General features: G+C 48.3%; 1 protein-coding gene across 1 annotated transcript in view; it reads right to left on the bottom strand.

Annotated features, from left to right (window-relative positions):
* Positions 1-27,507, bottom strand: part of JAK3 (Janus kinase 3) — a 54,592-nt gene that overhangs the window by 12,540 nt on the left and 14,545 nt on the right. The window contains exons 2-18 of the mRNA XM_075611254.1: positions 24,237-24,438; positions 23,515-23,638; positions 22,987-23,104; positions 22,051-22,196; positions 20,671-20,956; positions 18,045-18,167; positions 14,853-15,010; positions 14,330-14,441; positions 13,613-13,796; positions 5,234-5,355; positions 4,975-5,106; positions 4,262-4,346; positions 3,899-4,032; positions 3,392-3,524; positions 3,038-3,189; positions 2,212-2,362; positions 1,714-1,853 (exon numbers count right to left, since the gene is read on the bottom strand). Coding sequence (XP_075467369.1) covers positions 1,714-1,853; positions 2,212-2,362; positions 3,038-3,189; positions 3,392-3,524; positions 3,899-4,032; positions 4,262-4,346; positions 4,975-5,106; positions 5,234-5,355; positions 13,613-13,796; positions 14,330-14,441; positions 14,853-15,010; positions 18,045-18,167; positions 20,671-20,956; positions 22,051-22,196; positions 22,987-23,104; positions 23,515-23,638; positions 24,237-24,429 — 2,493 coding nt within the window. The 5' untranslated portion in view covers positions 24,430-24,438. The remainder of the gene's footprint in view (positions 1-1,713; positions 1,854-2,211; positions 2,363-3,037; positions 3,190-3,391; positions 3,525-3,898; positions 4,033-4,261; positions 4,347-4,974; positions 5,107-5,233; positions 5,356-13,612; positions 13,797-14,329; positions 14,442-14,852; positions 15,011-18,044; positions 18,168-20,670; positions 20,957-22,050; positions 22,197-22,986; positions 23,105-23,514; positions 23,639-24,236; positions 24,439-27,507) is intronic.

Genomic DNA, 27,507 nt, shown 5'->3' with positions numbered 1-27,507 from the left:
GGCACCGCTAAGAGTAGAGACAGGCAGCACTAAGAGTAGAGACAGGCAGCACTGAGAGTAGAGACAGGCAGCACTGAGAGTAGAGACAGGCAGCACTAAGAGTAGAGACAGGCAGCACTGAGAGTAGAGACAGGCAGCGCTAAGAGTAGAGACAGGCAGCACTAAGAGTAAAGACAGGCAGCACTGAGAGTAGAGACAGGCACCGCTAAGAGTAGAGACAGGCAGCACTAAGAGTAGAGACAGGCAGCACTAAGAGTAGAGACAGGCAGGGCTGAGAGTAGAGACAGGCAGCACGTAGAGTAGAGACAGGCTGCACTAAGAGTAGAGACAGGCAGCACTAAGAGTAGAGACAGGCAGCACTAAGAGTAGAGACAGGCAGCGCTAAGAGTAGAGACAGGCAGCGCTAAGAGTAGAGACAGGCTGCACTAAGAGTAGAGACAGGCAGCACTAAGAGTAGAGACAGGCAGCACTGAGAGTAGAGACAGGCACCGCTAAGAGTAGAGACAGACAGCACTGAGAGTAGAGACAGGCAGCACTAAGAGTAAAGACAGGCAGCACTGAGAGTAGAGACAGGCAGCACTGAGAGTAGAGACAGGCAGCGCTGAGAGTAGAGACAGGCGGCACTGAGAGTAGAGACAGGCAGCACTAAGAGTAGAGACAGGCAGCACTGAGAGTAGAGACAGGCAGCACTAAGAGTAGAGACAGGCAGCACTGAGAGTAGAGACAGGCAGCACTAAGAGTAGAGACAGGCAGCGCTAAGAGTAGAGACAGGCAGCACTAAGAGTTGAGACAGGCAGGGCTGAGAGTAGAGACAGGCAGCACGTAGAGTAGAGACAGGCAGCACTAAGAGTAGAGACAGGCAGCACTAAGAGTAGAGACAGGCAGCACTAAGAGTTGAGACAGGCAGCACTAAGAGTAGAGACAGGCAGCACTAAGAGTAGAGACAGGCAGCACTAAGAGTAGAGACAGGCAGCACTAAGAGTAGAGACAGGCAGCACTAAGAGTAGAGACAGGCAGCGCTAAGAGTAGAGACAGGCAGCGCTAAGAGTAGAGAGTCAGCACTAAGAGTAGAGACAGGCAGCACTAAGAGTAGAGACAGGCAGCACTAAGAGTAGAGACAGGCAGCACTAAGAGTAGAGACAGGCACCGCTAAGAGTAGAGACAGGCAGCGCTAAGAGTAGAGACAGGCGGCACTGAGAGTAGAGACAGGCAGCGCTAAGAGTAGAGACAGGCGGCACTGAGAGTAGAGACAGGCTGCACTAAGAGTAGAGACAGGCAGCACTAAGAGTAGAGACAGGCAGCACTAAGAGTAGAGACAGGCAGCACTAAGAGTAGAGACAGGCAGCACTAAGAGTAGAGACAGGCAGCACTAAGAGTTGAGACAGGCAGCACTAAGAGTAGAGACAGGCAGCACTAAGAGTAGAGACAGGCAGCACTAAGAGTAGAGACAGGCAGCGCTAAGAGTAGAGACAGGCAGCACTGAGAGTAGAGACAGGCAGCACTGAGAGTAGAGACAGGCAGCGCTAAGAGTAGAGACAGGTAGCACTGAGAGTAGAGACAGGCAGCACTAAGAGTAGAGACAGGCATCGCTAAGAGTAGAGACAGGCAGCACTGAGGGTAGAGACAGGCAGCGCTAAGAGTAGAGACAGGCAGCGCTGAGAGTAGAGACAGGCATCGCAGAGACATTGAGTGTCAGTAAGGGAAGCCCCTCACCTTGCCAAGCACTGATATATACTTGAGGTGGCGCTCCTCGTACACACAGGGGTCCTGGCATTCCCACGCCCGTGCACAGCCCCTGAACCCGTCTCCTAGCTGCTGCTCACTGGGGGACAGATCCGCTAACAACTCGTAATCTGCAGCACAAACCAAGACACCCCTCACTGCATCGCCGCACACAGTGTACGCAGGGCATGTGCAACCAGAGTGTGCAACCACACAGGGAGGAACTCCCTGAGAGGAGGACCTGCCCTGCAATTGAAATAGCTGGTCTTTGAAGTTGCAGAGCTCTGCCTGAGACCCAGATCCAGCTATCTGTGACCTTGGGCAGATCTCCTGATGTCTCGCGTGGTAGGTATGACAGGGCTGTGCCTGCTCTGCTGTGCAGCATGTACACAGTGACATATTAGTGTGGAAATAACAACACTGCAGGGGTGTGTGCATTTTACTCAGAGCCCCCTCCCTCATTGCAGTCTTATTGTGTCCCCAACTTACCGGATGTAATGAGGTTGTTGAGCTCCCGTATGATGGCACGGAAGGAGGGTCTCAGAAGCGGGGGATAGGACATGCACTGTTGCACCAGGCTGGCCAGCTCTGCCCATGGGGGTGCAGGAAGGTGCAGCTGGTCCTTGTAAAACTGCAGCTTCTGATGGGAAGAGAATAGGGGTCAGAGAGAGGAGGGGGCAGGGAGAGAGAGACAGGTGTGGGAAGAGAGAAGAAGAAAAGGTGGGGAAGAAGAGAGATGAGGAGAGAGAAAATGTAGGGTGGAAGAGAAACAGGGGGGAGAAGAGGGGGAAGTGAAAAGAAGAGGGAGGGGAAGAAGAGAGCATGGGAAGGAAGGACAAGGAGATAGGAGAAGAATAGCAGGAGGGAGAAAAAGAAAGTGACGAAAAAGGCAGGGAGGGACATGAAAGGGAAAGACAGAAAGAGAGGGAGAGAACAGGTGAGGGAGCAAGAGGAGAGGAAGAGAGGATAATGGGGAGAAAGAGAAAACTGAAAGAGAAAATTAAAAGGGAGAAGAGAGAAAGAGACAGGGGGAGCGTGGGAGGCAGACAAGAAGATAGAAAGACAAAGAAGAACAATAGCTAGATCGGGGGGTGGGAGCGGGGAGAAGAAGAGAATGAGACAAGTGAGTTTAGGAAAACCAGCAAGAGAGAAACGGAAAGACGGTTGAGGGGCGGGATGTGGGGGGGGGGGGGGAGAAATAGAGACAGGCAGAAGTGGAAAGGCTGAAGACATGTAGGAGCACAGAGCTCTCTCTGTATGCGGTTCACGGGCTGGCAGTGCCCTCTTGTGCTCACTGGAGAGATGGCAGTCTCACCGTTGATGGCTCTGCAGCACTCATGGGCATGTTGCCCCCATTGAAGATCTCCCACAAGGTGACACCAAAACCCCAGCGGTCAGATTCCAGCGCAAGTTTACCAGGGTCACAAACACACTCTGGGGACAGCCAGGGGATCCGCTCCACCAGCACTGCAAGAGGAGCAGTGTATATGTATACAATGAGACCCTGACAATCAGTAAGACTCAAAATAAAAGAGACTGACTCCAAATGAGTGAGACTCACAGAGAGACAGTGAGAAGAGGCAGGACTGCACCTCGCCCACAGTGTATCTTTGCACACACACAATGATATGAACAGCATTGTTCCCCCAGCCCTGCCCCTCACACTCACTTTCTCTCTCCAGGATTCTGACGCTGACGCCTGGGTCACTGAGTTTGATAAATGGCGGGGTTCCTGAGTCCCCCACACGGCTTAGAAGGATTTTCTTGGCCGAAACGTTTCCGTGAACAAGATGTTTATCCTCCTGTGATGAAGGAGAGAGGGATTAGGGCAGAGGAAGGGGTAATGATAGGAAGCAACAGGAGTTATAGGGGGAAGTTATATGGGGCAATAGGAGGAGTTATAGGGAGCGGTTATATGGTGCAATAGGAGGAGTTATAGGGAGAGGTTATAGGGGGCAATAGGAGGAGTTATAGGGAGCGGTTATATGGGGCAATAGAAGGAGTTATAGGGAGCGGTTATATGGGGCAATAGGAGGAGTTATAGGGAGCGGTTATATGGAGCAATAGGAGTGAAGGGGTTACTGAGATCTTTAATTCAATGTGTTGAACTCTCCCCAGCACGGCAGATGGTATAGCCCTCTTCTCATCTCCTGGGTGGTTAGTATGTGGAACGTACCATGTAGCAGAGGGCATACGCCAGCTGTTTGACCACCTCGAGCTTCCAGCTGGCAGGGACAGTGCTGCTCTTGTGCTGCCGCTTCAAATAGAGATCCAGGGCTCCCAGACACACAAACTCCTGCACCATGACAACTGTGACACAACACAACAGAGCATAATGTGACACAATAAAAAACAACAGAGCCCCATGTGGCACAAGACAATGGGACCCAACTCAACACCATGTGACAACACAGCAGAATGTAACACAACACATCACCATGTGACACACACTTGTGCACATGACAGCTATGACATTAGACAACACAACTGAGACTCACAATTCAACACAACGTGACATAGCGCTGCAATGCACACTCACTCTGCTTCCCCACACAGACGCCGTGAAGCAGGAGCAGGTGTTTGTGGGACAGTAGGCTCATGATGCTGGCGGCTTCCAGAAACGACTGAGTGAGACAGAGGGTGTGTAAGAGAGAGAGAGAAAGAGGGGGGGAGAGAGAGAGAGGGGGGGAGAGAGGGGGGGTGAGAGAGAGAGGGGGGGTGAGAGAGAGAGGGAGGGGGGGAGAGAGGGGGGTGAGAGAGAGAGGGAGGGGGGGAGAGAGGGGGGTGGAGAGAGGGGGAGAGAGAGAGGGGGGGAAAGAGGGGGGGTGAGAGAGGGGGGGTGGAGAGAGGGGGAGAGAGAGAGGGGGGGAGGGAGAGAGAGAGAGAGGGGGGAGGAAGAGAGAGAGAGGGTTAAATAATGAGGGGGAGAGAGGAAAAGAGAAATAAAGGGAGAAAGAGGAGGGTAGAGAGGGAGAAAGGGACAGGGAGAGAAAAAGTAAGAGAAATAGGGGGGAGAGACAGAGAAAGAGAGCGAGAAGTATTGAGAGATAGTGAGAGATGGACAGAGGAGAAGGGTGCAGCTCATTACACAATGAAATTGGGACTTCTTCTTTAAGTCCCTTAGTGACAGCTGTGAGTTGAGGTGGGCAGTTGGAATTGTACCCCTCCCAGGGGCAGTTGGAATTGTACCCCTCCCAGGGGCAGTTGGAATTGTACCCCTCCCAGGGGCAGTTAAGGGGGCAGTGCTGTTACCTCTTGGCAGTTCTGGTGAGAGGCATCCAGAACCTTCAGCAGAACCTCAGTCTCACATCCCGTGTCCCCTTCTGTGTCTTTCCGGAGCCCACGGACTATTTTGGTAAAGGAGCCCTTTCCCTGGCTCTCCAGCTGCAGGTGACACAAACAGTACTCCCTCTTCCATTTTATAATCCCAAAGCACCACTGCTTCCCTCTCATAAACACGGAGTATTCCATAGTTTAAATTGATAAACCCGGGGTATCAGCGCACACTCACCCAGATGATGTCTTCAGGGTGGATCTTGTGGAAAGTCATGTGCAGGATGTTCCTGCGCTGCCTGCAGGGCGACAGGACCCGGTGGGGACAGCTGTCCCGCACTATCAGGAGGTTGGATTTCTCTGGCAGAGAGAGATGGAAATGAGAGAGGGTCTTGTTAGGACAGGTCTCACATGCAAATGTTAAAGGGGCAGTTTAACATGGCAGTGACATTGTCAGACTGGCAGCAAAGCGTCATCTGATTACATCTGCCATTTTGTTCTATCCCCACGAAGCAGGGATTTTCAAAAACAAATACTCAATACCGTTCTGTTGCTAACTAAATGCTTTTATTTGTGTGAGCTTTCGAGATATAGTGATCTTCTTCGGGCGATGTTACAATTGATTAAGCAAAGAAATTTACTTTCGTTTCATTTTGTTAGCCACAGAACGGTATCGACTATTTGTTTTTGATTATTAAGCTCGGCTAACACGGTACAGCTCTATCTCTCTATCTCTCTTGAGACAAAAGGTGGCACTGTGTGCTAATTTGCATGTCATTTCCCAGAATCCCTTGCTGCAGTGGAAGTGCTGTGTGCTGGGTGATAATGGTGAAAGGCGGGGTTGCAGACCTGTCTAAGACATGCAAATGAGCATACAGTAATATTTCCATTTGCTATATATACATATGTATACATATACAGAGAGTGTGAGAGAGAAGAAGAAAAAGCACATATTATGTGGTATATCCAATTATTATTATTTATGGTCACTTGTAATTTATACATTTAGAACCCACACCATTATAATTCATATAGGGGGATTAGATCATGATATTATTAAATAGTATAGTTGTTAAAATATAATTAATCACTGGGATAATGTTAAGATTTATATATACATATTTCTCAAATACAGGTAGTCCTCGCTATCCAACGTTTCACTTTACAACGAATGGCATATCCAACGCTTTACAATGCAACCCTAAGGGTAATTTTTCTATGCCTGAATGCGTTATCCAACGCTCTCCGTCACTGATTAACATGGGACTCACTTTACAACGTTTTCACTATCCAACGCTACTTCCAGAACGGATTCCGTTGGATAACCGAGGACTGCCTGTAAAACACTTAGTATTACATGTACATGATTGCTGTACAACGCAGGACTGTCAGATTTTGGAACACTTGTTTAATATTAAATACTAAACATTAAAAACTAAAAATTAATAATTAAAAATACAGGTATTAAATTGGAATTATCCATATAAATACTGTACTATGTTTTATTGCATCTTTTCTCCTCCACTCACCCTTAATATCTGAAGAAAATTGAGAACACACTAAATTGTTGAAGTACTATTTAATATAAGGTATTTCTTTCTACTGTATGTGCATTTTTAATACAATAAGTAGTTTGTTTTCCTAAAGCAGGCTCTTGATATCCCTGTGGGACCAATCTTTATTTAGGAACGAATCTAAAGTAATGAGTATTAGTCTAAAAGAGAGACATAGTGCTCACTCTCTTTTTACTTTGAGGTACATTCACTCCTACAGTATATACCCTGGAGCACACCAGTGTCGTCACCTGTATACCCTGGGGATCCAACAACCATTATTGCAGTAAAGAGGCACACAACAGCCAGTGGTTGCAACTGCTTTATTATCCCCTATCTCCTGTAAGTGAGCATACATACAGTCCATACTCTTACATTTCTATATATAGTGTACACTATTACGTTTTTTTCTTTCTGGGTTGATCCTGCTCCTTCTGGATTTTTGAGATTTGCTCTATTAGAGGACTTTTGGAAACAAGTCATCACTAGAGGTTTGAGCAACTTTTACCCAGTATTTATCACTAATAATAATAATAGCATGTTCTTGTATAGCGCTGCTAGTTTTACGTAGTGCTTTACAGAGACATTTTGCAGGCACAGGTCCCTGCCCTACAGAGCTTACAATCTATGTTTTTGGTGCCTGAGGCACAGGGAGATAAAGTGACTTGCCCAAGGTCACAAGGAGCTGACACTGGGAATTGAACCAGGCTCCCCTGCTTCAATCCAATATATAGGCCGGACAACAAGAAAACTCAAACTCAGATTTGCGGAACACATTGTCGACATACATTGGTAGGAGAACAGGCAAGGATAGCTAAACGGACCGGTGAGGAGGGGAGACACAGCTGAATGCGGTGAGCTGCCATCCACAGAGACGCACACAGCCACTCTCAGGAGGTGAGCAAGGGGAGACGCGACAGAGCGAAACCAGAGAGACACTGAGAGATCATTAGGTACTCAGTACCCACACTTTCCTTGGAAGCGGTGCGGAGCGCCAGGCAGAGGTTTGTGTTGTATATCGTGGGGTCAGAGGACGACTTGGCATAGAGCCAGGGCGCTGCTGTGTCCAACTTACAGGCACATTACATCTGAAGGCATTTGCCAGCAGCGTGAAAGTCCCCTTTTTAAATTGACCCAATTGAGACATTACGAAACATCAGTCCCAATATAAGACTCTGAATGCCCCAAAAAGCTCAAGAATATTGAACTCCTCATGTGCAGTGATAAAGATATTGTGAATTTTTTCAGACGTTCCTTTTTGATCCTTTCCACAGTGAACTCATTGTATATGCAACATAGGGGCTTATGCAGAGAGGATAGAGAAGGGAAATAGCGCCATCTTTTGGCGAAAATACGCACCAGAGAAGCTTGTTCTGCAGAGAACATGGAGAGATTCATAAAATTCACCACAGCAGGTTTCTTTACTTTAAAAATTGCCAAACACGTGGCGAGATTGGTAAATTCACCATGTTAAAATAGGGTGGTATGCAGGTAGCACAGATGCAATGCAACTCGCCATTCTGCCCTATATTATAGCGAGTTCAATGTAGCCAGAAAAACTTGGCAATTTTGAATCTCATCAGAAAAAAGAGGTAACGCAGCTTTCAGCATACGCCCATAACTTACTTCAATTCTGTGGCTATTTTCCTGCCGTTTTCACATTAAATAACGTTCTTCTCTGCATAAGCCCCATAGTTGCTTGTCTGCTGGTATACTATTGATGTAATGCTAGTGCTATCCCTGTTTAAACACTAGGGACTATCATAAGTATCACATTTTCCTTAAATAATACAGTCTTATTATCCTTGCTATTTTCTTTCAATTATTATATTTCTGCATTGCACTGGATACTTTTTATATCATTGATATTGTGGATGTTGTGTTAAAACCAGCATTGGGGCTGCATAGTTTAGACACCTTTTCTTTATCCCTATGTTCTTGTGCACCTGATATTCATTTGAATAATATATATATATTGGAGAAACAAGAGAAAGAAAAAAAAAAAAGAGAAAAAGCGCCCGATCCATGTGTAAAATCTGGTAACAAAATTTTATACAAAATCACAAGACAAATGCACACTCACAATTTGTCAATGCATATTAAGCATTATATTTATTTATTTATAAAATATTTTACCAGGAAGTAATACATTGAGAGTTACTTCTCGTTTTCAAGTATGTCCTGGGCACAGAGTAAAACAAAATAATACATGGTTACAAATATAGTTACATAAATGAACAAGGTATACATTATATACAACCCATGCGCTAACAAGTAGCTGCTCGCCGAATGTTTACTTCAGTACATCAGACCTCACTGCTACCGGTGCATCACAGTCAGATGTCCCTCCAGAAATTCAGATATACAGTCTGTTGTTCCAGCATTAGATGCTGTGTGTGGCTCAGGGAACGTCCTCCCTCTCCTGGCAGCAGACGTATGAGCTATTCCACCAAACGTAGCTCCTTGAAACCACGTGCCCTACGTGTACGCGTTTCTTCCGATTGACGATATATATATATATAATCAAAAATGAAGATACCGTTCTGTGGCTAACAAAATGCTTTTATTTGTGCAAACTTTGTAGATACACTGATCTCGTAGACAATGTATACATATACAATATATGTGTGTAATGCCCTCTTGGTTGGCTACTGGTTACTATAAGTGGTTAACTGTGTGGGCTCACCATGTTCTGCCCCATCCCTTGCTACCTCGTGATCTGTGATGTCAGTGTGAAGGGTATAAATAGCCACACCCTTGTTCTAGAAGCAGGTTCTGCAGAGTTCATTCTGGGGTCCTCATGTGAGTCCTGTGATTAGGTTCAATCTGTCTACTCTGCAGCAAGTTAAGTCCTCTCACTATTTGTTATTTGACAGTTTTGTAATATGCCCTGTTCTTTAGTCAGCGCGTGTTAGATGAGGAGAAGTATGCAGCACTGTTCTCAGAGTTGTGCAAACTGTAACCTGAACTTATGTTAAATCGGCCCAATCGGTTCTCAATGCATCACTGTCTCCACTTCATCCTCTGCAACGGGCAACTATGATAAGTACCTCCTCTGAATATACCCGGAACCTACTAGAGGATGATTCCCTAACACTTTTATTTGCCACGTGTTTTGTTTCGTATCATCCCTGTCTATGTATATGAAGTGTTTCGAGACTGTGTTCAATAAACACGATTTTTGTTTTAGAAAAGTTCCTGGTGCCCATCTCTATTCCGTACTTTCATCCACGCCCAGCCAGCACCCTATAGGAAGGCCTGAGAGACTGAGTATGTGCATACATATTCTGGAACTACCATATGTAACACCCTTCGGGAGCCGGGGATATATATATATATTTAAGATGAAATCTGAAAATTTGTTGGGGCAACTTGGAGAAGAGAGGTTTGTAACCGCAGTATCTGTATCTCTGTATATGGAGGGGGGGGGGGGATGATCTGGAAGATCATTGGGGAGGCCTTCAACCAGCAGTGGGTTGACAAGAGCTGAAGATGAGATAGATATATATATATATATATATATACATATATATATATATATATATATATATATATTTATATATACAAGCAGGATATGGATCTGCAAAGGTGTGACACCAGGTAGACACCATGTCACCAAAGCTTTTCACAGCAGCAGATGAAGAATTGTTCAAGACATTGAAATGGGAAGAAAAAGGAACCTAAATGAAAAAGGGAATACTCTAGTCACCTACGATTTGCAGAATACATTGTCCAGAAGACCTCCAGCAACAAATCAGACAACTCGCCGAAGCAAGTAAGAAGATGGGCCTCAGCAAGATCAAAGTGATGTTCAACAAATGTGTCCACTTTACGTGAAATTACGCAGTGACATCAAGTGACACCGCGTTTCCATGTGACATTGCAGCATCATTGGACGACGTAACGCTGAAGGAAGAAGGTGGCACAAAGAAGAACTTTACAGAGCTCTGTATATGATCTACGATGTTTGGCTGTGACCAATACGCCGACGGGACAATTCATCGCGATGTCCATCGCATGCGCTCCCACACCCGACCGCCGACTCTGTCAAGCCAGGTCTGATAAGTGCTGGTTTAAATGTGCTGCGTAGGACTGCTACACTGCCTAGACCTGCCACTCTGACGTGCCATCTTTAAATGTCCCGGGCGGGACATATAAACATGCACTTATCAGACCTGGCTTCTCGGAGCGGTCGGGTGCAGCAGACCTGACTTGTCTACTGGCGAGCTGCCCTGCAGCAACATGTCCCGGCTGCTTTTGGAATGAAACTTTATGAATGAAATCAATAGAAGAATAAGGATAATATGGAGAAGATTTGCTAGATATAAGATATTACAAAAGAACCTTCCACTCAGGGCTGCCGAGAACAGGTTCGGGCCCTGGCAATTTTTTTTAGAGCCCCACAGCAGCTCTTAGCTGTGGCGGCTGACTCCTTGCTGCCGCCTTCCTGCTTCCAACGTGATGCTGCACGGCGTCGCGTAGCCATGGTAATACAACGTTGTGGCGTCATTTGACATTGCCATGGCAATGAGATGCCGCGTGATGTCACATTGGTGACGTTTGACACTGCGGTTCAGAAGGAGAAGGGGAGCGGTAGCAAGGAGTGACAAATAATGATACTATCGAGAGATACTACGAGGGCCCCTCTCATTGGCCCTGCTTCCACTGAGCCTCAAAAGGAAAGTGTTTCAGCAACTTATCCTATCTTAAGCCCTCTAAAAAGCGCTGACCTACAATAAATATGTGATAAAGTGATAACAATGATAACAACTTAAAGTGATTAACCTTAATTTGATCAAAAATAATAAAGCAGCCTATGGAACAAAAAAATCAACAGACTATTCCAAATCCGTATAAAAAATAAACATACAAATTAATTGTCCCAGGCGCTGTGATTAAAGTCCAATAACCCAAATACCGTGAACCAATTGGGCAGTCTTTAGTAATGGTTTCCTATGCCAGATAGATGATCTTGATAGTTGTTGGACAGACAGGGGTGTTGTCTATTGTGATGTGCTGATGTCTCTGAAATCACAGAAAAAAACAGCAGGGCACGCCCATAGCGTGGTATGTTTTATCAATTACCCCCCTGCCTAGAACCCTGAAATCCTACTTACAGGATAAGGGCTCTCAGTGTACAGTGGAGAGAATCTGTTCCTCACGTCTCTATTTCTCAGAACGTCACACGGATCCCACGTGGTCTGGTCTGCAGGAGTCCCCTCACTTAGCGATGTTGGTAATGTGGATGATATACTCCAACGCTCCCACGGATTAATGTGTTCGGATGGGGGGGGGGAAACGGAGACGGGGAAGATATGGAACAAACTAGTGTGATATCGTACAGGGTTTTTAATGTTATAAAACAACGTAAAATCACACTTACAATGTTAGAAGTTTTCAAGTATAACTCAAACTGCCGTCCGCAACCTGTGTAGCTCCTGATGCTGCCAAGGGGAAGAACACCGCGCGCTACACTCGATCCCGGAAATCAGGGCATTCCCCTTGGCAGCATCAGGAGCTACACAGGTTGCGGACGGCAGTTTGAGTTATACTTGAAAACTTCTAACATTGTAAGTGTGATTTTACGTTGTTTTATAACATTAAAAACCCTGTACGATATCACACTAGTTTGTTCCATATCTTCCCCGTCTCCGTTTCCCCCCCCCCATCCGAACACATTAATCCGTGGGAGCGTTGGAGTATATCATCCACATTACCAACATCGCTAAGTGAGGGGACTCCTGCAGACCAGACCACGTGGGATCCGTGTGACGTTCTAAGAAATAGAGACGTGAGGAACAGATTCTCTCCACTGTACACTGAGAGCCCTTATCCTGTAAGTAGGATTTCAGGGTTCTAGGCAGGGGGGTAATTGATAAAACATATCACGCTATGGGCGTGCCCTGCTGTTTTTTTCTGTGATTTCAGAGACATCAGCACATCACAATAGACAACACCCCTGTCTGTCCAACAACTATCAAGATCATCTATCTGGCATAGGAAACCATTACTAAAGACTGCCCAATTGGTTCACGGTATTTGGGTTATTGGACTTTAATCACAGCGCCTGGGACAATTAATTTGTATGTTTATAACTTATCCTATCTGTTCTCACGTATGGATGTGAAACTTGGACCCTAAATGCAAAGATAATTTTGAAGCTTCAGAAAGCTCAAAGAAGTATGGAGAGATGCATGCTGGGTATTACCCGATGAGGAAAAAGAATGAATGGGTTCGAGAGCAAAACACAAGTCGGTGACAACATCACAAGGCTGAAGAAATTCAAATGTCAGTGGGCCGGACACATCGCAGGAGGAAATTCCCATTGTTGGACAGGGATGCTACTTGACAGGATTCCAAGGGAAATCAAAAGAACAAGACATTGATTACAAGAAGGTTGAGAGTATATTAGACAATTTGTTGGAGCAACGGCAACCACAGTACCAGGAAGAGCATTGGGGAGGCTTCATCCAGCAGTGGAGCGACAGGGGTTGATGATGATATGTACTGTATATATAGACGAATGAAATGGAAATAAAAGGCGCTAACTGAATGAGTCTACAGTGGTAGAGGTGTATATATAGACACATACACACACACACAAACACGTGTAGACACATTCACACACATATGTATATACACATAATCATATAGAAACTTCCAGGTCTCTCAGGCAGTGAATCGGTTAACATTTAATGGTGGCAACAAAAGACAAAAATACTCAATGCTACGTCCAGTGTGACAAAATACATAGTTAAATACTGCAATGTTAGTATTCTCATAAGTAAGGGTCATTTAGTTAAACCCTTTGGCCAAAGCGTTATAAGCCTGCAGCCACTTCACTGCATGACCTGTATGCAGGTCCTAACCCTACCTGTGAACATTCTCATTTACCTCTGCAGTGGGGGGAGAATGGTCTTAATAGGCCTGTCCTGCACTGGAACATGGAAAAACCTGCTACTTAAAAGGTAATTTAATGGTGGCACCTTTCTGCCTGGATGAGCAACTTGCGGTAATTAGGACTCAGGGGGTCTTCCCGTGCTGCTGCAGCTTTGCACTGGTACCTTTGGGACGCGGGGGGCAGCAGGTGGTGAGCTGGGTACAGACACCACTGAGACGCAGGCTGCAGATCTGGTAATGTTCCAGAAGTCCCCACAAGCTGGAGAAGTGACGAGGAACCCCGGCCAGGGAGAAGGTGTCATTCACACGCAGGATCAAGCAGCCTTTGTAATCTTTTCCCAGGGGGCTCTAAGGAGAGAGAAGGGGAGGGGAGGGGTGGGAGGGGAAAATTAAAAAAAAAAAAAAGTGAAAGACAGAGAGGGAAACTGAGAGGAGGAATAAAAAACGGAGAGAATGGGTGAGAGAAGAAAAGGAGCGAGTGATAGCAAGTTAGAGAGGGGGGTAGGTAGGACAGGGAAAAAGAGACAAAGAAAGAGAGGGAGAAGAAAGCAAGGAAGAGAGAGAGTGTGAAAGTAAGAAATATAGAGCAACGAGGGAGGAAAGAAACAACAGAACGGAGTGAGAGAGAGAGAGAGAGAGAGAAAGGTGAGGCCAGCAGAGAGACGGATAAAGTGAGAAGGAGAAAGAGAGGGAGGAAAGTGATGGAAGGGTGACAAGGTGAACAAGAGAGACTGATGAATAGGGAGAAAGAGGGGATAGGGGAAACAAGGGGAAAGACAAAGAGAGACAGGGAAAGAGAGAAGGGCAGGTGATAGTAAGAATATTGTCATTGGTACACACAGTGTGCATGTGACACTTGGAGAAAAGAGGCATTTGCTGACCTCCACACACACAGTCAGCAGGAACTTGTCATAATCTTGTGGGGAGCAACGCAGGACAAAGCTGCCTCCCACGCTGCCATTTCTCTTCAGCTTGTCCACTGCAAACTCTAAGCTGAGGGGGGGGAGAAACAGGGAAGTGAGAGAGAAAGGTGTGGGGGGGGGGAGACAGGAGGGGCAGAATAACGACATACTTGAAAATGACAGGTACATCAGTTATGAAAGGCAGGTATTTTTTCCTGGTAAAAATATCTATTTTTTTAATATTATAAATGAAGGAGAGCGAGCAGATGGGGATCAGAGGGAGAGGGGGAGAGGGGAAAAGCTAGGAAGAGAACAGAGTGAGAAATAGGGGGGAGGAAGAAAGAGGAAAGAGAGAGAAGGAAGTGAAAGGGGGGATGTGATGGGGGAGGAATGGAGAGAGAGAAAGAAAGAGAGGATTAGACGAGGATTAATACAATGTTGGGGAAAGTAAGAAGGAAAGGTGGAGAGAGGAAAGCTGTTGAGTGTTTCACATGTGGCTCACGTGATGGGTCCATGGCACTGGTTTTCCAGGTTCCACAGCAGCTGAGGTGGGGCCACCTCCTTACAGAAGTAATGGTGAGAGTCGGCAGTGAGTCGGTAATAACCGTCCACGAGAGCCACGAAGGACAGAGCATCCTGCAGGACCGGGAACTCAGACTCCTATAGAGGGAGAGAGATAAAGAAAGAAGGAGGGGAAGTGTCACGGGAGACCAATGCTTTTAACACTAAAATACCCGGATCCTTTGATTGGACAAAGCAAGAGATAAAATAAATTGTAATTTATTTACAGAATGAACATACACAGCTTGATTTACAATTACAACGAAAAAATACACTTACTAGTTACGATGTTAATCTGATTACAGGATGGATCTTTCACTGCATGATGATTCTTGTTACATGATGGAACTTAGATGGAACTACTTCCACATGGGCTGCAGGGTTTTTTATGCACTAAACAGGCCTTTACTTAACCCATGCAGCCAATCTACTCTGTGGGAATATTTCCTTAACCCTATCACAGACTTGCCAGTACCTTTAAAACATGGCAGAGGGGCTTCTCAGTCTGCTCTGGGCATTTGCCAACTTTGCACCTTGGCCGCTTAGCATATGAGGCCCGTCCCCTCTACCTGGCGCCGCTCAGTCTGGGCAGAGCAGCCATCTGCCAGGGTGGCTTTGAAATTCGCTTCCTTGCTAAGAAAAGGTTTAACACCTCCATATCCTGGATCGCCTTTGAAACTGTTGCTAACAAAAGGTTTAACACTCCCATATCCTGGACTGCCTTTGAAGCTTGGATTAGCCACTCTGTCTCTGGCGTGTTAGATGAAAATCCCCATATGCCTAACATGTTGGCTACAATTAAAATAGGGGCACTTTAATGCATCCATTTTTTATATAACTCTATACAAATTGTGCAACATGATTGTTCCTGATTTTACCCGAACAGTGCCCACAGCAAATCTCACGGCGCTAGGAGCTTCCTAGCAAAAGTTAACAAAAAGCCTTCTGCTATGCTGCTAGCTACTGGGTTTTAAAACCATTTTTTCCTTTCACGCGCTTACATGCAAACCCTGCCACAGTTATACACATGTAGCCCTCTTCCCCCCCTCCCTAAGTGAGATTGGGGTGGGTAGGTGTATCTGACTACTTCTCAGTGTGGTGCGGTACCTGTTGGCAACCAGGAGAGCTGAGCTTCCGCCACGGGGAACCTGGGGTATGTACTTACACTCGGTGCAACTCCTCCACTGATGAGGGATCCCAACGGGGTGGGAGTGTGCCCTCACCAGAACCCACATACAGTAAATACACACCGTGTGAATAAACAGTATTTGCTGAGCATGAACTGTAACTTCAATAACACTCTCTTTGCATAACATCAAACAATATATGAATAACAGTGCATCACTCTGAATGCATACCACCCCCTCACCCACATGTCCATCATCACATTCCCCTCAGTCTCTTGAGTGTCCACAACAGTAAAGAAAGTGTGAGTGTGAGGGATAGAGCTTCCCTGTGTTGGGGCCCGGTGGTGCACTTAATGTATACTACCTCCCTGACCAGTCCTGGTCAGGAAAATCCTTGGAACTCAGCAACACCGCACAGTGATCCCACGGCGTGCTGCGCTGCTCTCTGCAGGAATGGATGCACACGCTGACTCCACAGGGAAAAGAATCTCCAGCCAGAATGATCCTTTAACACAGTCTCTGATACAAGCTGTAGAATCGGTGGATTGGTCAGCGCACGGGTTTTTTGCTCACATGGAGCAAAAAACCCGTGCGCTGACCAATCCACTGATTCTACTGCCATTTCAAGAAGATTCCGGGCTTTATCTTCTCTACAGGTCCAGCTGCAGAAAACAACAAGGGCAAGTATACACTACCCCTTATTTTGGTTATACATTAAAAATAGGCCACACCACAAGCCTAATAAATAAGGGAGCGCCCCAGCCTCTATTCTTTTCTGATACAAGCTGTACTGACAGTCCGGTACTGTCAGACAGAAATCCTCTTGCTCTCTAAATATGGTCCCTGTCCTAAGGCCGACCCTATACCATACAGCTTCCTCTGGTGTCATAGGGGACTAACTGGGCCCTGGGGTATACCTCTACCCTAGTCCCTGCACGCAGAAGAACTCTCCCTGTAGCTTCTGTCTGATCCCAGACTCTGGCAGCTCACCACGTGCAACTGGCACTGGTGATATAACACACACTGAACAACTAGAAAGCAACCCCCCTTCTTCCTATGAGGGGCCTCTCACTGACACAGCCAAATAACTGCTGTGGCTGCACTTCAAAGCCACACTGTATCTTCTAGTCAGAGCACACAGCAAGGCAGCTGTGCCACTGACTAGACTTACACACACCTAAGGGCAGGGTCCCTATCTAAGGGGCCTTCCCTAAGAACTTACCCACTAACCTAGTGGGGAGTGGGACCTACCTGGTACCTGGGGGTAACCTGGCCTAGTGTAAGAACCTTGCTCCTTACACACCTCCTCCCCCTTCCTGCTCCCAGCTCCAACTGACAAAGGTGGTCCCCGCAACATTGTATCCTTCCTCCACAGGAGACGCTGCAAAACCCTATTTGCTGGCTGGCTGCACGTGATGTGGGTGAAAGGGCAATCCCCAGAGGCTGCTGGGAATTGTAGTCCACTCAGGACCTCTTTAGCATTGGGACCGCGTGCGCTATCTTTACTGCGCACGCGCGATCCTGTAGTGGTGGTAAGGGGGCTAGGGGGAAGCCTGCTACACGCATAATCTTAAAAATGACTTTACTCTGAACCCCCCTTGGTTCTGGGGTTCGCGGACATATACTGGGGGACCTGAATGTAATTAATTCCCCTGCCCGGTCTTACTATTCTGGTCTGTGCTGAAGCAGGGAAATGTCCGCTGCTTAACACTCCTGGAATAATAAGACATATAGTACATATACAGTTTTATCACAAAACACAGTGTTTCTGCCACGATTGGGTTGCAGAACTGACAATCACAATTCCCCAATATGGCTGAGGGGCACTCAGCCGGGCCAAATACCTTTATTTACTGGCCTGAAAGAGATGCAGTAGTGAAAGAGGAGGAGGGCTATATGTGTTCTCCACGGTAAATGAATCTATGAATCTATGTGTATTTATTCATCTATGTCTGTCTGTCTATCTATTCCCCTGCACATGGTGCTTTGGTGACACCCACACTCACCAGGACCTTGTTGTCTTGCTTGGTAACAGTCACCACGCGTCCCTCAGTCAGCGTCTTGTCACAGCTGGCCTGCGTTATACTGATGTCCACTATTTCCGGGAAGTCACAGAAGGGCTGCCACAGCTGGGGAGAGGTGACGGGAACAGGCAGGAGGCGATTAGCTGGACAGGGGCACACAGATAATCATTTCTATGCATAGATAAAGATGGACGGACAGACAGATATATAGAGACAGATAGATATAGGTAGATATGTAGGTAAACAGATGGACAGATACATATGTAGACAGATATACAGACTGATAGATACTCAGATGCACCGATGGATAAATAGAGAGATTGATACTTAATAGATAGATATACAGACAAGCTCCTTCAGCTCACTCTCTTGCCCCGCCACACCTTGCTCTCGCCCCTCCTCACCTCGCACTCTCGCCCTGCCACACCTCGCTCTCTCGCCCCTCCTCACCTCGCTCACGCCCCTCCTCACCTCGCTCTCGCACCTCCTCCCCTCGCCCTCTCACCCCCCCACACCTCCTCACCTCGCTCTCGCCCCTCCTCACCTGGCTCTCTCACCCCTACTAACCTTGCTCTCTTGCCGCTCCTCACCTCACACGCTCGCCCCTCCTCACCTCACACGCTCGCCCCTCCTCACCTCACTCTCACCCCACCTCACCTCACTCTCACCCCTCCTCACCTCATACGCTCGCCCCTCCTTGCCTCGCTCTGTCGCCCCTCCTCAACTCGCTCTGTCGCCCCTCCTCACCTCGCTCTCTCACCCCTCCTCACCTCGCTCTCACCCCTCCTCACCTCACTCTCTCACCCCTCCTCACCTCGCTCTCTCACCCCTCCTCACCTCACTTTGCTCACCCCTCCCCGCCTCCCTCTCTCAGCCCACCTCACCTCCCACTCTCACCCACTCTCACCCCTCCTCACCTCGCTCTTGCCCCTCCTCACATCTTTCTTTCACCCCTCCTGATCTCACTCTCTCATCCCTCCTGATCTCACTCTCTCACCCTTACTATCCTTGCTCTCTCTCTCCCCTCCTCACCTCGCTCTCTCACCCCTCCTCGCCTCTCTCCACTCCTAACTTCGCTCTCACCCCTCCTCACCTCGCTCTCTCACGCCTCGCCTGACCTCGCTCTCTCGTCCTTCCTCACCTCGCTCTCTGGCCCCTCCTCACCTCGCTCTCTGGCCCCTCCTCACCTCACTCTCACCCCTCCTCACCTTGCTCTCTCGCCACTCCTCGCCTCCCTCTCTCACCCCTCCTCGCCTCCCTCTCACCCCTTCTCGCCTCCCTCTCTCACCCCTCCTCGCCTCCCTCTCTCACCCCTCCTCGCCTCCCTCTCTCACCCCTCCTCGCCTCCCTCCTCGCCTCCCTCCTCACCCCTTGCCTCCATTTCACACCCCTCCTCGCCTCCCTTTCTCACCCCTCCTCGCCTCCCTCTATCATCCCTCCTCGACTCCCTCTCTCACCCCTCCTCGCCTCCCTCTCAACCCTCCTCACTTCCCTCTCTCACCCCTCCTTGCTTCCCTCTCTCACCCCTCACCATCTCACCCCTCCTCACTTCCCTCTCTCACCCCTCCTTGCTTCCCTCTCTCACCCCTCCTCGCCTCCCTTTCAACCCTCCTCACTACCCTCTCTCACCCCTCCTCGCTTCCCTCTTTCACCCCTCCTCGCCTTCCTCTCTCACCCCTCCTCGTCTCCCTCTCTCACCCCTCCTCGCTTCCCTCTCTCACCCCTCCACGCCTCCCTATCTCACTCTTCCCCACTTCCCTCTCTCACCCCTCTCTCTCACCCCTTCCCACCTCACCCTCCTCAACTCTCTCACCGCCTCCTCATATTTCCCTCCTCACTTCGCTCACCCCTCCCTGCCTCCCACTCTCACCCCTCCTCATCTCGCTCACTCCTTAACTTGCTCTAACTCCTCTTCATATCTCTCACACCTCCTCACTTTGTTCTCGCACCCCTCCTCACCACACTTTCTTATCCCTCCTCACTTGGCTCTCTCACCCTCCTCACCTTGCTCTCTCACCCCCCTTTGCTCTCTAACCCTTCCTCATATCTCTCACACCCGTCCTAACTTTGCTCTCACCCCTCCGCACCTCACTTTCTCACTCTCCTCACCTTGCTCTCTTACCCATCACCTCGCTTTCTCAACCCTACCCATTTTACTCTTAACTCTCTCATCCCTCCTCATCTGCTCTTTCAGTCCTCCTCACCTTGCTCAATGGTCCCCTCCTCACCTCGCTCTCTCACCCATTCTCAATTTTCTCTTTGCATTCTCCTCACCCCACTCTCATCAGTCCTCACCTTGCTGTATGTGCCCCTCCTCACCTCGCTCTCTCACCCCTCCACACCCCGCTCTCTCACCCCTCCACACCCCGCTCTCTTCCCACTCCTCAATTGCTCTCTGTGCCCCTCACCATCTCACAGCCCACTCTCTCGCCCCCCCTCCTCACTTCGCTCTCATACCCGTCCTCACCTCGCTCACCCCTCCTTAGTTCACTCTCACCCCTCCTTACCTTGCTCTCACCGCTCTCTCTCACCCCTCCTAACCTTACCCCTCCTCACGTTTCTCTCTTACCACTCCTCGCGCTCTCACATCTCTCTAACATTTCCTTACCTCGCTCTCTGGGTCCCTCCAGGAGATGCCGCTGCTGCAGGACACCCTGAGTATCAGTTCCCTGCCCCCTTTCTGTGGGCTCCTCACTGGAAAGATCTCTGTCCCGAACCCCTGGTCCAGCTTCTCCAGGTCCACCAAGTACTTGAGTTTGAGAAGGGGGACGCTGAGCGTGCAGACGCGGATCCTCCGCAGGGAGCTCTCCACCCTCCTGCGTAGCCTCTTGCGGGACAGGAAACTCAGCTGTTGAATGCTCTGCCGCTGGCTCTTCGGGACACAGTGCTTGTAGCTGGGAAGGGGGAGCACAGGAGGGAAGATGAGAAAAGGGAAATCCTGCTGGGAACGGATTCTCACTGCATGGACTTTCACTGCACTGCACACTGCATACAACCTCACTGCATCACAGCACTGCATGCAACCTAAATGCACAGACTGCATCACTGGAAACACTATTACTGTACTTCACTGCACACTGCATCACAGCACTGCATCCAACCTAACTGCACACACTACATTATTGGAAACACTATTACATCACTGCATATTGCATCACAGCACTGCATCCAACCTAACTGCACACACTGCATTACTGGAAACAGTATTACATCACAGCATATTGCATCACAGAACTGCATCCAACCTAACTGCACACACTGCTTTACTGGAAACAGTATTACATCACAGCATATTGCATCACAGAACTGCATCCAACCTAACTGCACACACTGCTTTACTGGAAACAGTATTACATCACAGCATATTGCATCACAGAACTGCATCCAACCTAACTGCACACACTGCTTTACTGGAAACAGTATTACATCACAGCATATTGCATCACAGAACTGCACCCAACCTAACTGCACACACTGCTTTACTGGAAACAGTATTACATCACAGCATATTGCATCACAGAACTGCATCCAACCTAACTGCACACACTGCTTTACTGGAAACAGTATTACATCACAGCATATTGCATCACAGAACTGCATCCAACCTAACTGCACACACTGCTTTACTGGAAACAGTATTACATCACAGCATATTGCATCACAGAACTGCACCCAACCTAACTGCACACACTGCTTTACTGGAAACAGTATTACATCACAGCATATTGCATCACAGAACTGCATCCAACCTAACTGCACACACTGCTTTACTGGAAACAGTATTACATCACAGCATATTGCATCACAGAACTGCATCCAACCTAACTGCAGTCACTGCATTACTGGAAACACTATTACATCACTGCATATTGCCTCACAGAACTGCACCCAACCTAACTGCACACACTGCATTACTGGAAACACTATTATCTCACTGCACACTGCCTCTACCCTCACTGGATTCTTCATCACTTTCCCCCGGGCTCACCTGACGCTGTGTAGGATCTCCTTCAGGGTTTTGTCGTTCTCCTGTGCAAGTCTCATCATGTCCAGCACTGCCAGGGCCAGACACTCCTCCTGTACCTCCAGGCTGATGGGCAGCTGGATCTGACCATTTAGGAAATCACTGCGACACTGCAGGGTATAGTGGGAGAAAATTCCTGCCGTCTCCAAATCAACAGCACAGGCACACGTACTGCACAGGCACACGTACTGAACGGGAACACGCACTGCACAGGCACATGCACTGCACGGGCACACGTACAGCACAGGCACACGTACTGCACAGGCACACGTACTGCACAGGCACACGTACTGAACGGGCACAGGCACACGCACTGCACGGGCACACGCACTGCACGGGCACACGCACTGCACGGGCACACGCACTGCACGGGCACAGGTACTGAACGGGCACACGTACTGCACGAGCACACGCACTGCACGGGCACACGCACTGCGTGGGCACAGGCACTGTGCAGGCACAGGCACTGTGCGGGCACACGCACTGCACGGGCACACGTACTGCGCGGGCACACGTACTGCACAGGCACACGCACTGCACGGGCTCATGCACGGGCACACGCACTGCACGGGCACACGCACTGCACGGGCACACGTACTGAACGGGAACACGCACTGCACGGGCACACGCACTGCACGGGCACACGCACTGCACGGGCACACGTACTGAACGGGCACACGTACTGAACGGGCAAAAGCACTGCGCAGGCACATGAATTGCGCGGGCACACGCACTGCACGGGTTCCTGCACGGGCACACGCACTGCGCGGGCACACGTACTGCGCGGGCACAAGCACTGCACGGGTTCATGCACGGGCACACGCACTGCACAAGCACACACTACACAGGCACACACTACATCCCTTTTTCTTGCTGAGTCCCGCACTGCACGGTCCTAACCTGGGCAAACAGGTAATCTATGACCTGGTAGCTGAGCAGGGGGCTCGGCGGGAGGTTCAGGAGGCTGCAGCGGAAAGATTTCCGGCTCCCCGTCCAGATCCAGCAAGGGAAGAAGAACCTTTACATGCAAAGAGGACAACAGTCAGCGCTTCTCCTTCACACTCTCACTGTATATACGCACACACTTCACACTCTCACTGTATGTACGCACACACTTCATACTCTCACTGTATGTACGCACACACTTCACACTCTCACTGTATATACGCACACACTTCATACTCTCACTATATGTACGCACACACTTCACACTCTCACTGTATATACGCACACACTTCACACTCTCACTGTATGTACGCACACACTTCACACTCTCACTGTATATACGCACACACTTCACACTCTCACTGTATGTACGCACACACTTCACACTCTCACTGTATGTACGCACACACTTCACACTCTCACTGTATATACGCACACACTTCATACTCTGCCCAAAGCCTAGCAGCAGGGACAATAAGGCACCTGATTCTGTAAACCACAACATGAGACAAGGAGCCGTCCACGGTGAAGATGTGGTTAGGAGGATACCAGACCTGGAGACACGGTGATGCCAGCGCAAACAGGGAGTGATACACAGGCAGGATCCCTGCGGTGAGAGAGATAGGAATCTATAGGAAGGTGTCCTTATATAAATATGCACCTGTATAAAGATGTACATGGGAAGGAACCCCATACTGTATCTAGAGATTTGTCTATATTGTGATGTCCCAAATGAAGATGTCCCTATATAAAACTGTCCCTACAGTATACATAGGAGCACCTATCTAATGATATTCCTTGACAACGATTCCCCTTAATAATAATGTCCTGATAGGAATGTGTCTCTATATAAAGATGTCCCCAGAGTCAACATATCCATACAGTAATATAGCCCTATGTAGGAGGCTGCCTCTTTATAAAAAAAACCCTTAAATAAGATGCCCCTATATAAAGATGCAACTATAGCACCTTCCCTTATATAAATATATCCCTATATACATGCCTCTATATGTAGCATGATAATGATATATGCAGATTCGCTTATATACATGTACAGCTTTATACAGGTTGCCCTATATACAGTACAAGTGTCCCTATATGCAGATGCCTATATATGCAGATCCCCTACATACAGATTCCCCTATAAAGAGATGACACTGTATACAGATGTGCCTATATGCTTCTGACCGCAGGGCCCCTCTCACCGCAGGAATTGGCAGCCACGATGCAGAGCTGCTCCGCAGAGTACTGACCCCCTGGGAACGTCAACTGGGAGTCAGAGAGGGGTCTGGGAGGCAGGAAGGGGTGGTACAGGAGGAGCTGCAGCGAGCCTGTGAGACTGGACGAGGTGCTGCAGGAGCGGGACCCCCGCAGGAGGGGGGTGACATCACAGGACATGGAGGTCACCTGCAGAGGCAGAGAGATGAGGCCACGAACAGGCAGCACCACAACGAGGAGGAGAGGATTACCCTTATGGCAGGGGTGCTCAACTCCAGTCCTTAACCCGCCCTCCAACCCCCCCCCCTCCCCACCCCCCAACAGGTCAGGTTTTAAGGATATCCCTGCTTCAGCGCAGGTGGCTCAATCAGTGGCTTCAGTCTTCAACTGAGCCACTGATTGACCTACCTGTGCTGAAGCAGGGATATCCTTACAACCTAACCGGTTGGGGGGGTCTTGAGGACTGGAGTTGAGCACCCCTGCCTTAGGGACCCTAGATATCATTAAGCAGAAGCAACCTGTTAGCTTGAAGGCAGCCTAACCCCTTCCCTACCAGAGGGGCCAGCGACTCATTGCAAGGTTATGGTGGGCCACAATTATAGTCTGAACAACAGCACCGGGATTATCAATTACCAGCGTGTTATTGTGGTGTTTTAACCCCTTCCTGCAACAAAGGTGCAAACTATGTACTTGTCTCCCTTAACCCTTTGAGTGCCCCATAATGTAGCCACCAGTACATGAGGTCTAACACGCCAGGGGACTCACGAACGTAGTGGCTACTTCATGGGCTTCCAGCTCGATTTCTAGTGGAGATCCCATTCCGCGCTCCTGTGAAGCGCTGAACACACTATAGCCGGAAGAGGAGGACTCCGCCTCTTCTGTTTCGCATCACCAATGAGGCCTCGGTCATGTGATCGCGCCAAGGAGCGGTCCGGCGATGTGCGTGAGGGGCTGGGACACTCTGGTATTGCGGCCCGTCAGGCACTGAGAGGGTTAAATACAACGGTTTGGATGTTTTGGTTTCTTTGTAATGAAGAATTTTATTTCATCAGGCACTTTAATGAGGGGGGGGGGGGGGGGCTTGTCAATCAAATGTTTACTCAACCTCTAGTCCAACATTTCAGTCTTAAGAAGCCAACTCAAAATCAATCTCTTCTCCATCACATTCCACGATCCCGTTAACCTCCTATCGCATCCACTCCCTCACCCCATCCTCCTCAACGCCCATGATCTCCCCTACCCTCACCCCTTCCTAATGTCTCGCCAAAACCCTCCAAAGTCACCCACCTCACCGATCCAATCGGCCCCACCGTCAGACCCATCACCATGCCACCGACAAGACTAAATCCAGTACCCCAACCCCTGTCCAGTAACCAAGCAAGTTTTACTAACCTGGATAAGGGCGCGATATAAATGTTGATATAAATAAATAAACACACACCGTCCCTGCAAGCTCAGAACCCAAAGCCACCGCACCATATATTTTTGTTTCAAAAGGAGTGCTCCTGAGATTGTGACCTCGGGTATACAACAAAAGACAAGAAGCCTCAGTGCTACATCCAATAAGACAAATTATATAGTTAAACTAAATACTTATCTATTTTTCTTCTCATAAGTGCGAATTCTTTGGCCAAAGCATTATAAGCTTGCAAACCACATCAAGGTATCCGCCTCTTCTGCAAGTCCTAACACTCAACCTCTAGTTCACACAAATACAGTGATACTCGCTCAACCTTAGTACATAAGGTACTGTAGGTGCACTAAGGGAATTGTTGAATAGAAAATTGGGAAAAGAAACACTGAAATAGAGCCCCTTCTTGTGTGCACTCAATACCCATTACTCTTCGACTGAGCCATCTGTACTGAAGCTGGTATATCCTTAAAACCTGACCAGTTGGGGTGGTGGTGGGGGGGGGGCTTGAGGACTGTAGTTCAGAACCCCTGGTTTAGTCACTAATCAAACATAAAACATAGCTTTTCATTATAAAGTCTCTAAAAGATGTAGACTGAAAATATTACACACACCGATGAAAAATACAGGTATTCAGGCAATACCCATTAGTTACTAATCAAACATAAGACAGAACTTTTAATTGTAAAGTCTCTAAAATGTGTTACATTACACACAATTATGAAAAATACACACAATAAAAAAAAAAGCCCCCGCTCGGAGACGGGAGAACAGGGGTAGGGGGGATGTAGTTGTTCTTCTACAGTGTGTTTCTCCCCCTGGTAATTAATGAAGACTGCAACTGTCAGGCTCGTTAATTGTTCTTCTTTGTGTTATTATTTTTTACCGTTTGTTGGTTCAAATACAGAGCAAAGTTATGGGTTTGTAGGATTAAGTACAGAGATACAGTAGCAGCACTTAAATAAATATTGGCTCAGGCTTCGGGATCCTACAGTAGACATATTAAGAGAAGACAATCATATAGAATCGGGCTATAATGTCCCCATGTATTATTACTTGATTTATTGTAGTTACACAGCAAACCACCACTGTAATTAGTGAGAGTGTCCCTGTTTTTCACAACACTGCCTCTCTGTAGTTTTTGGAAGCCTGCCTACATTCCCTTCTAACAATCAGAGGGACTGTCCTTTTTTAACCTTAAAGCTGGTGCTCTGCATGGTGGTCTGCTAAGAGCGTAGTAGCAGCTAGCCAATGGGGATTAGGAGATAGCACAGCTGGCACCTGGCCCGATGAGGAAGGACAACATGGGCTATGACCCCTCATAGGTCAAGCAAGGAGAAGCCGAGCACGGGCTGAGCAGGAGAGCCCATAATAGAGGTGGTGGAATTTATGAAAGCCATGCGAATGGGAGAAGTGGCTAATGCAAATAGTCAAGAGGAACGGCGGGAAGAAGTATGGTAGTCATCCCATAAAGAACAAACCCCCAGGTGGGGGAGGAAGCCATGGAGACATCTTGATCCCAAAGCCGGAGGGACGAATTTCTGCAATAGATGCAGGGAAGAAGGATACTATGCCAGTCAGTGCCGGAACAGAGAGAATCTACCGCAAGTAGTGAAGCAATTCATCTGTTCTCGTCCTGCCTTGGGAAATTACCTGGGGACCCAGTAAAGGAGCATACTGGGCCCTGAGTGCCGAAGACGCTGTTCAGACAGAACCAGCAAGAGATCATTCTACTTCCCACTTACCCAGGGGACTACTGGCGCCCTTCAGCGCAAGTTAAAGTGAAGATTGAGGGACAAGTATGAAACATCCTCTTAGAGTGTGGGCCACAAAATCATTTTCAAGCC

This window comes from Ascaphus truei, chromosome 8 (genome assembly GCF_040206685.1).
Source record: "Ascaphus truei isolate aAscTru1 chromosome 8, aAscTru1.hap1, whole genome shotgun sequence".
Lineage (NCBI taxonomy): Eukaryota > Metazoa > Chordata > Amphibia > Anura > Ascaphidae > Ascaphus > Ascaphus truei.
The sequence above is the reverse complement of the archived record's forward strand: the minus strand, read 5'-3'. Positions and strand labels throughout refer to the sequence as shown.